The 9,480-nt window shown below is 48.1% G+C and overlaps 1 protein-coding gene across 1 annotated transcript in view; it reads right to left on the bottom strand.

Annotated features, from left to right (window-relative positions):
- SPATA31E1 (SPATA31 subfamily E member 1) overlaps positions 1-5,336 on the bottom strand; it is a 6,656-nt gene extending 1,320 nt beyond the window's left edge. The window contains exons 1-4 of the mRNA XM_023508811.1: positions 5,151-5,336; positions 3,752-3,809; positions 3,198-3,258; positions 125-2,966 (exon numbers count right to left, since the gene is read on the bottom strand). Of these exons, the coding sequence (XP_023364579.1) occupies positions 125-2,966; positions 3,198-3,258; positions 3,752-3,809; positions 5,151-5,336 (3,147 nt within the window). The remainder of the gene's footprint in view (positions 1-124; positions 2,967-3,197; positions 3,259-3,751; positions 3,810-5,150) is intronic.
- Positions 5,337-9,480: the final 4,144 nt, after the last annotated feature.

The following is a 9,480-nucleotide window of genomic DNA, read 5'->3' as shown; positions in this document are numbered from 1 at the left end:
GGAAGTTGGAAGAAGAGGCCTGGGAGTTGGAAGGAGAGGCCTGGGAGTTGGGTGGAGCAGCTGGGAAGTTGGAAGAAGAAGTCTGGGAGTTGGAAGAAGAGGTCTGAGAGTCGGAAGGAGAGGCTTGGGAAGGCAAAATGTCTGTAGGAGGTATCATGTTGGTGTCACAGCCTCTAAAGCAAAGGCCAGTGCTATAGTCTTGGAGGAGGACACCAGTGGCAGGGCCTTGAAGCTGTTTCTCTTTCTCTACCTCCATTTTGAATTCAAACTTACTCACAACCTTTGTTTTGAGGTGCAGCTCTCCCAGATCCTGGGTAGCAGACATCCTAGATCGTGTGAAGATGTTGGTCCCCTGACACCCAGAATTGAGATTCATGTTAGTGGTTTGGGAGTTGGCCTTCAGGCCAGCCTTCAGGTTGACTTCCCAAGCAGGGGGCTTTCCCTTCTTGGCCTCCACTGGCTCCCTGGGCTCCTTGGCTCTTGAAGATTGGGACCTTCTGCTTAACTGTTGTGCTGCTGTGCTGCTGCAGGAGTCCCCTGAGGCCACACTCTCCTTCTCTCCTCGCTTACACCTGGCCATTGCTGGGCTAGGCTCTAGGCTTCCTCTCTCAGCCCCCAGGACAGCAGTGCTCTGCCAGGTGCTGCTCACTGGGCTGCAGGTGAGGGGCTGAGAAGGCCACCTGCACTCCTGTGCAGTCAGAGGTGCTTTTGGGTTCCCATGGGTGCCAAGAGACTGGGTCCCTCTCAGATCCTTCTGAGTGTCTTCATCCACAGGTGATGAAGCGGAGAGAACATGAGTCAGAGTGCGGACGGAGTTTTTTCTTACCACCTTCTCTCCTTGGTCTTTCCAAGGATGCTCTCCCAGGACACCAGCAACCTCAGCTTTGGAATCATCCCCCAAATCACCATGGTCCCGGGAGGGAAAAGCAGAATGTGGACAGGACCGGTGTTGAGCCTTGAGATTTATGGGCTCAAGGAACTTGAGGTCACAACCCCACCTGTGTGGCTCCTGATACCTTGTAACATGTGCTTCTAGTACCTGTTGAGTACACAGATCTAGGAAAGAAATGCCCTGGGTGGTGTCCACATGGCATTTCCTCCAGGATGCTAGGTTTCTGGGCTTTGTGCAGGGGTCAGAGTGGGCAATAGCATGGCTGGCAATAAGCCAGGACCGACACACACTCACAGGGATTGTGCCCTCACTGATCTCCTCTAACTTCTGGTCCAAATGAGACCTCAGGTTTGTTCCAACACCCTGCTTCTCTGGGATACTGAGAAGGTAATTATTTGATTTATACTTCTGGAGCCTAATCCAGTCCCTCTCTGACTCCTCCTCGTCATCCGCCAGAATCTTCACTGAGGTGCATCTTGAACCCGTGCACGGATCTTCTGGGTCCCCCTTCAGATCTTGCCCTAGATCCCCACTTGAGTTGTTATCTTCTTTGACCCTCTTGGAGCCTTTCCAAGAGGATCTTTCCGAGAACCTGGATCCCATCTTCTGTACCTCCTTGCTGCTTTCTCCTGCAGCAAACACAGGAGGCTGGGACTGACCCCTCCCCAGGAATTCCTCCTGAAGCTGAATCAGTTCCCTAGATGCTTGGGATCTCCAGGAAGGGCCTGACTGAAGTTCATCTGGGATGAAACTCCGAGTATGTTGATCCTGCTGATTCTGGTACTTAGGACCCAAGAAAGCCCCAGGAAGGGTGGAGACTGACTTGTGGCTCATGGAGGCCCAGCCATCCTGGGGAGTGTGTTGGCTAAAGATTATCTGGGAGTTTTGGATCAAAGAGGGTATAATCCTCTTCCATTTCTGTCGCTTCTGCAAATGCCATTCCAGGTGTTCACTTTTGGCTGGGAGGAATCGTGCCTTCTCCTGAGATGAAGGGCAGGTTGTTCTACAGCCTGCTGTAAGGTCCCCTTTAATCTGGGGTGGAGAGAAGTACAGCATGTCTGGGGGACAGGGTGGGAGGCAGGTCTGGACATGGGCCTCATCCGGAGGTGGGGGCGGGAGCTGGGGCTGGGCCTGGGCCATGTGGTGGGGCCTGGGCTGGGCCCTGTGACGGGCCCTGTGACACTGTGTAGGTGCTTCAGACCAAGTCTGAACTGCATTAAATGAGACAGAGAGAGGTGGTTTTGAAGAAGACGTCCTAGAGACCCAGGCAGTAGCCACCAGGGACTCACTGTGCAGAGAGGGGAGGCCCCAGAAGAGCTGGCTGCATTTCTGCTGTAAATGGTCCCCCATGGCCTTGGAATGGGATAGTTGCTGATGACCTGGCAGCTGCTCTGGTTTGTCTTCCATATTCCAAAAGTTGTGTGGGGCCATGGTGTCCCATTCCCTGTGCAGTGACTTTAGCATGTTCCCCAGAGAGCCTCTGGGAGAGTCTGGGCTGGTTTGGGTCAGAAGCGGCCCCTCCCCGTCTTTCCCTGCCCACAGCTTCACCTCTGCTCTCTTGGTGATGGGCATCTCCAGCAGCCTCAGGACCTCAGGGTGGAGGAAAGCGGAGCTGCCAGGCTCCATCTGCCTGAGTTTGGGGGTTCCCCAGAACCGAGCCTCTGGTGTAGGGTGGAAAAGAGGGTTCTGGGATATCCTGCGGTGTGAGGTGGGGAAGAACAGAGCCTTGGCAGCTGCCCACCACCAGGACAGGAACAAAATGGTGTGTTCAAGGCCCAAGGTAGCCCAGATAGGAGAGGCCAAAAAAGAGCAGCCTGGAGGTGAGTTCTCTGGGACAGCACCTGGGTGGACTCTCTTCAAGTCAGACTGCTCTCCCTGAGGTCCTCCTGACAGGGTAGAGGCCAGAGGTAGAGTAGGGGTAGCCAATGTGGGTAAAGTGGTAGGAGAAGCATCTTCCACAGGCACCCCATGCAGTCGGTGGGTGCTGGCAGGCGCTGGTGTACACACCTTCCCCGGGGGGTGCCCACATGAGACCTGACAAGAGCTCCCCTTGTCAGGGAGCTTCCCCAGGTGGCTGTAAGAGACAGGAGGTACCAGCTGCAGTGGCTGGGGGAGGGTACAGTGGAAGGAGGAGCGGGCACTGCCCACGGCTGCTCCACTGCCCCCACTCTGACTTCACGGAGCTCTTCCCCTCCCAGCTCCAGAACACTGGCCACATCTTATCCCCATCCTGTAGTCTCCTCCACCCAGGTTAGCCCAGGCCCCAGGAGGAGGGGGGATAGGGAGAGAAGGGGAAGCCCCTCACCTCTGCAGAAGTAAAATCAGGTCCCGAGCTCCCTTCAGTTCCCTCAGGCAGTCCCTACAAGCTGGAATCAGAAGTCAGGTTAGACAGGCAGGAGAGTCCTGAGGATCTTTCAGGGGCCTGAGAGTCAATCTAGGGCAGACTAGAAGGTTATACACTGCAGCCCTCTCATCAGTGTCCAGGGCCACATTATGCCGGAGTTAACAGCAAGAAGCTCTTTGGGCAGTGCCTTGTCAGGGACACAGTGCTCCCACATCCATCCCCAACTCCTCGCATGCCCCTGTGGGGCACCTCAGAGAGGAACCAACCTTAGCCCCATGAGCAGCCACCCACAGTTGGGCCTGGAGGCCCCACCTCCACATCCCTACTAGGCAGCATCCATCCCCTGCCCACCTGGCCCCACACTCAGCCTGGATTCTGAGAAGAATCCCAGGTTCCCATTTACTTCCCAGAAGCCCCCTCAGGCCTCTACATCTGACTCCCTTAGAGGCTCATCCCTCTGGGACAGGAATGCTCCTTCCCCACCAGGGGCTGTGGGAGGGATGACAGAGCTTTACCTTTCAAAGCACAGCTTTTCTTCCTGCTCCTGGGCCTCCTCCTCTTGTCCACTGGACGCTGAGAGACAAGAAAGATCAAGGGGCTGGGACCCTCCTCAGTCCCTTCCCCTGACAATGCAGGTGTTCGTTGGCCATGCCCTCCTGCATGGAACTAATGGGCCTCTCTTCTTTTATTCATTTTTTAAGTGATCGAAAAAATTCTAGTTTCCTTCTTTGAAAAATGCAAGTATTTTTTAAATTTTTATTTATTTATTTATTTATTTTGCCGTTTTTGGCCAGGGCTGGATTTGAACCCACCATGTCCGACATATGGGGCCAGCACCCTACTCCTTTGAGTCCTTTGATTTGAGATCCACCAGTGGGTCTTCCATAACTGTTCCTCTGGCTACCTAAAATAAAATCCTGGGGCTCTGCCCCATGGGACAAGGGGACCCCAGAAAAACCTTAAAACTGAGGTGTTCTGCCATGAAGAGAACAAGCCAAGTCATGCCCCCTCCTTTTTGGAGTTACTCCTCATAACGTTAAGATACTACATGGTATCAGGACCTAAGGCTGTGAAAGACAAAGCTTAAGTGTGATTCACTTAACAGATCACTTCAGTCCATCTGAAGGCTTGTCTTCAATTAACAGACTCCCTTCATTTCTTTAACCAATCACAAGTCAAAGAATCTTTGGACCCACCTATCTCACTTTGGGATGTACCGCCCTTTCAGGCCAAACCAATGCACACCTTCCACTTATTTATCTCTGGTTTTATGTGTAATTCTGTCTTCATGAAGGTATAAAACCAAAGTGTAACGTGGCCTCCTTGGGCATGTTTTCTCAGGAACTCTCAAGGCCATGTGTTCTGGGTCGTGGTCACGTATGATTTACTAAGAATAAAGTTCTTTAAATTATTCTACAGAGTTTGGGGTTCTCTCCTATTAAAACTTAGCTAGAGAACTACTGACTCAGGCTCACAGGCACCTCTGAGCTGTCAGGTAGGATTCTGCTTCCAGAGGCAGACAGAGGCCCCTCCAGCCTCTGATGGGAGGCTCCCAGGGGCTCTGCATAGCCCTCAGGTCACCTGACATAGAGGGAAGGCAGGCCATGGAAATGTGATGGACGACTGTTAAACCCTGATTCAGGGCCGTCCTCCCACAGAGAGCTCCACTCTTATAACCCAGTCCTGACCCCTGAGCCCTCGCATTTGCTCCAGCATTGAAGCCTCCTGTGCACCCACACCATGGGTCAGAAAGCTTCAGATAGGAATCCCACACCACTGTAACACCCCCAGCCCTGCCTGGACCTAGAAGGATGAGGAGATTCCCATCTCAGAACTCTACTGGATTTGGACAAGTAGAAATAATAATAGAAAAGAGAAGCATTCTCTGTTGGGTCTGGGCTGAGGGTTCGTTACCTTCCTGATGATTCTTTTCTGGCCAGGTGGGGGTGAGGAAAGATCCCTGACAAAGTAGGGGAGTAACAAGAGGAAGAGAACCAGTCCACACACGAAGCCCAAGATGATGTCTGTCATCCAGGCGGTGGAGCTGGGGTTCAGCCATGCCGCAGTAACGCTATTCAGAGAGAAGAGGTCCTTCTCCATCTTCTGAATCGCACTGTTGTCCTAAAGCAACTGAGCCCTGGGCGTTTCCTTTAGGCCTACTGACTAGAGCTCAGTCCTACATCACAGAGCTGTGGCCACCTCATCACAAAGGGCTCCTGAGAGCAGAGGAGGGAAATGGGAGGAGGAGGCTGAACCACAGCCACTTGCCCTTCATCCCTGCAGCCCCCTCCCACCCCCTGGGCTTCTAGTTCCTTCCTTTAGACTCCAGCTGCTCAACCTGTCAGACAAACCTTAGTCAGTTTTCTGTTCTTTCCCCCTGGAATTCCAATATTACCTGGTGTCTTTTATCCCCTGGAGATCCTGGCTTGACCCCACCAATTTCATGGTGTTCAAAAGTCTGAAACTCTCCCACAAATTGTACTTATTTCTAGGGAATTTTCCTCTGAAAATTTCCTCTTTTTATAATTTTCCCACATAATAAGTTTGCTACATTCATCAGTTCAGATGTAGAAATTGACCTTAGTCTTACTTATTTAATTTTGTGAAATTTGAATGTTTTAATTATTGTTTATATATATTATACCTTTGCTATCCTCACTCATGATTTGACACAAAAATTCAGACTAATGATTTGTTAGTAAAAATTTGCAAAACTAAGTAAGTACAATAAAAATGATTGGGCGGTACCTGTGGCTCAAAGGAGTAGAGTGCTGGCCCCATATGCCAGAAGTGGCGAGTTCAAACCTAGCCCCAGCCAAAAACTGCAAAAAAAAAAAAAAAAAAAGAAAGAAAAGAAAAGAAAAAATTCAAATGATTAAACTTCTAAATGATTTCTTTTTAGTTAGTAAGGATTCTGAGTTGCACACAGTCTTATGGCACTTGCTTTAATACCCACACTCACTTGACAAAGTAATTCATCATTTTTAAATCCATGACTTAGCATTTCCTCATTTTCTTTACATCTCCCATATTATGTCAAACCCACAAGGGGGGTCGTGTTGGTCATCACACAGAAAGCCAATGACTGACACACAGGATAGTCAAGGAGGAAAGGATTTACTGCAGGAAGTGCACCTGCTGGGAGGGAGAGGCACGGACCACCTCAAACCTGCCTCTCTTGACCAACAGGATCAGGGTTTTTTTCTTCTGAAGGTGGTAATGAATAATGCATGAGGGGGGTGAACACCGTTACATGTTTGGAGTGGAGTTGCAGAGCAGGCAAGCACAGTGAGAAATCATGTTAGCACATACATCCCAGGGATGAAAACCAGTGGGTAAGTCCCTCCCACGGTAGAGATTTTAGTATTATGGTGAGCTGGGGGCTAATATTGATCACTCTTTCATTCTTGTGTGCAGGCTCAGTGTGTGGTGTCCTTGAGTGCACTCTGTGGTGCGTATCACTTATCTTGTCTTTTTTGGACAAACAGGTAACATAGGGCTACGAGGAAGTTCCACTGTTCCCGGGAAGGAAACTCAAACAGGAAAGCATCAGTGTGACAGAAAGTTACAAATTTCTCATCAGCAACTCGTACTGGCCTGGGACCTTGAAACATAAGAGAATTTAAAAAATTATTTAAAAATGTTTTCTTGCAGGCAGCGCCTGTGGCTCAGTCAGTAATATACCGAGGATGGAAGGTTCAAACCCAGCCCCAGCCAAACTGCAACAATAAAATAGCTGGGCATTGTGGCGGGCGCCTATAGTCCCAGCTACTCGGGAGGCTGAGGCAAGAGAATCGCCTAGGACCAGGAGTTGGAGGTTGCTGTGAGCTGTGTGACGCCACAGCACTCTACCCAGGGTGATAGGGTGAGACTTTGTCTCTACCAAAAAGAAAAGTGTTCTTGCTTACAAAGACAGTTACATCTTGATCCTGTTTGTTCTTACCCTGCCCAAAACATAGTCCTAACTCTCCAGAGTTTTGGAACATGTGTGCCACACGTGTAAGACAGAAATGGGTTGGAGTGACATAAGTACTGATCCTCAGGGTGGAGAGGGGCTGGGGAACAAAGCCTGTGTTTGAGTCTAGTCTTAAGCAGCCTCTTCTGATATCTCTGTGTCTTCTATACATAACTCCTTTCCTTCAGAATAGGCCTCATGTCAAAGAAAAGCACCCAAATTCTGTAAAATAATTTAAAGAGGCTTATTATTAGCTGAGTATGTGAGGCCATGGCCCAGAGCCACAGCTAAGAAGCTTTGATCAGGCTCTCTCACCACATTTAGGCTACAGTTTGGTTTTTTACAATTCAGAGAGATAGTAATTACACATAAAATCATACATCAGTAGATGGAAGGCATATATTGGTTTAGCCCAAAAAGGCAGGACATCTCAAAGCAGGAGATGACAGGTTATGGGATGACAGGTTTAAAGATTTTTTGATTTGTAATTGATAAAAGAAATGAAGATTTGTCTAACAGCTTGGAATATTTTAAGTTAAGATAATGAAAGAAGACTGTTACTCAGAGACAAGCCACCAGACCAGACATAGATTCATGAAGTCTGTTGGGTAGCCTGAGGACCTACAGGTGTGGTTCAACCCCTGCCCTGCACAGCCCTAGCCCTGTTAATGAGTTACAAAGGACACCTCCAAGAAGAGAAAGGGCGCGATGAAGTCTGTCTTTACCTCCCTTCTCATGGCCAGCATCTAAGCTTTAGGGTATTCCTGAGGTCCCCTTGGCCAAGAGGGGTCCGCTGATTCAGCTGGGGGCTTAATATTTTATCTTAGTTCCCACTCAGTCACTTATTTGGGGTTGACAAATGGTAGCCACACGAAGGAATTCCCAGAAGCTCTGCAGACAGGCCTCAGGGCTCATTGAATTCTTTTGTATCAAGGACTGTAGGCGTTTGTGGTGGCAGTGGGGTCTGGTAGGGACCTTCTGGTTACCTTGTCCCCACAGTGAGAAGTCTCTCCTGTCTCTGAATCAATCTGATCCAGTCAGGGGAAATGGGGCTGCAGAGGTCAATGCGTCCATGCTGCCCTTCTGAGCTTCCCATCACCACAAGTGCATCCTCCACCTCATTGCTGCACTCTGGTGCTCTCCCTTCAATGCGCCAGTCAAATCTTAGCTGTTTAGTCATTGTCCTGGTCATCTCTCCGGGGAACAGTGCCATATCTCTGGTGGTCTGTCTTGCTGACATCACTCCCTCACTCCCTCTGGCATTTCTTTATGTTCAGTTCCTGAAAATCATAACCCTACCAGGTAAGAATTTGTTGAGCAGTTCAGAGTTGATCATAAATTTTGAGAAAATGATATAATTTCTGGTCTTTTCTGATGCAATTTAATTAATATATTCAAAATTTTATCAAATGACTATAAAAGACTTAAAAAGATATAGATGTGACCTTATTGTGAATTATCTGTGTCATACTAATTATATCATTATTTCTACTTTAAATAATATTTCACTTTGTAGAATATTTTCTTTCTAACTGAATGATAAAATGTGGTGAACCTCCCAGGCTCACTGTCAGCAGTGGTCTTTCCAATGTATTAGTATTATATTTTTGCAGTATGGTAGTGATTTAACTTTCTTTTTTTTTCTTTGTAGGTGATCTGTTTATTCCTTTTACTTTTTTTTTATTAGATCATAGCTGTGTACATTAATGCAATTATGGGGTACAATGTACTCATTTTATATACAATTTGAAATACTTTCATCAAACTGGCTAACACAGCCTTCACCTCATTTTCTTAGTTATTATGTTAAGACATTTATATTCTACACTTAGTAGATTTAACACATGCCCTTAGAAATTGCATCATAGATGTGGTTCCACCAATTAACCTCCTTCCCCCTATCCTCCCCTCCTCTTTGCTCTTCATCTTGGGCTGTGTTTGGGTTATAGCTTTCCTATGGAAGTATGGGTGTTCATAAATTGGTTTCATAGTAGGGCTGAGTATGTTGGATACTTTTTCTTCCATTCTTGAGACTCTTTGCTAAGAAGAATATGTTCCAGCTCCATCCATGTAAACATGAAAGAGGTAAAGTCTCCATCTTTCTTTAAGGCTGCGTAATATTCCATGGGAGTACATATACCGTAGTGTGTTGATTCATTCATGGGTTGATGGGCACTTGGGCTTCTTCCATGACTTAGCAATTATAAATTGAGCTGCAATAAACATTCTGGTGAAAATATCTTTGTTATAAAGTGATTTTTGGTCTCCTGGATCTATCCCTAGTAGAGG

This window comes from Otolemur garnettii, unplaced genomic scaffold, assembly GCF_000181295.1.
Source record: "Otolemur garnettii isolate 467f Iridium unplaced genomic scaffold, OtoGar3 scaffold00277, whole genome shotgun sequence".
NCBI classification, from domain to species: Eukaryota; Metazoa; Chordata; class Mammalia; order Primates; family Galagidae; genus Otolemur; species Otolemur garnettii.
The sequence above is the reverse complement of the archived record's forward strand: the minus strand, read 5'-3'. Positions and strand labels throughout refer to the sequence as shown.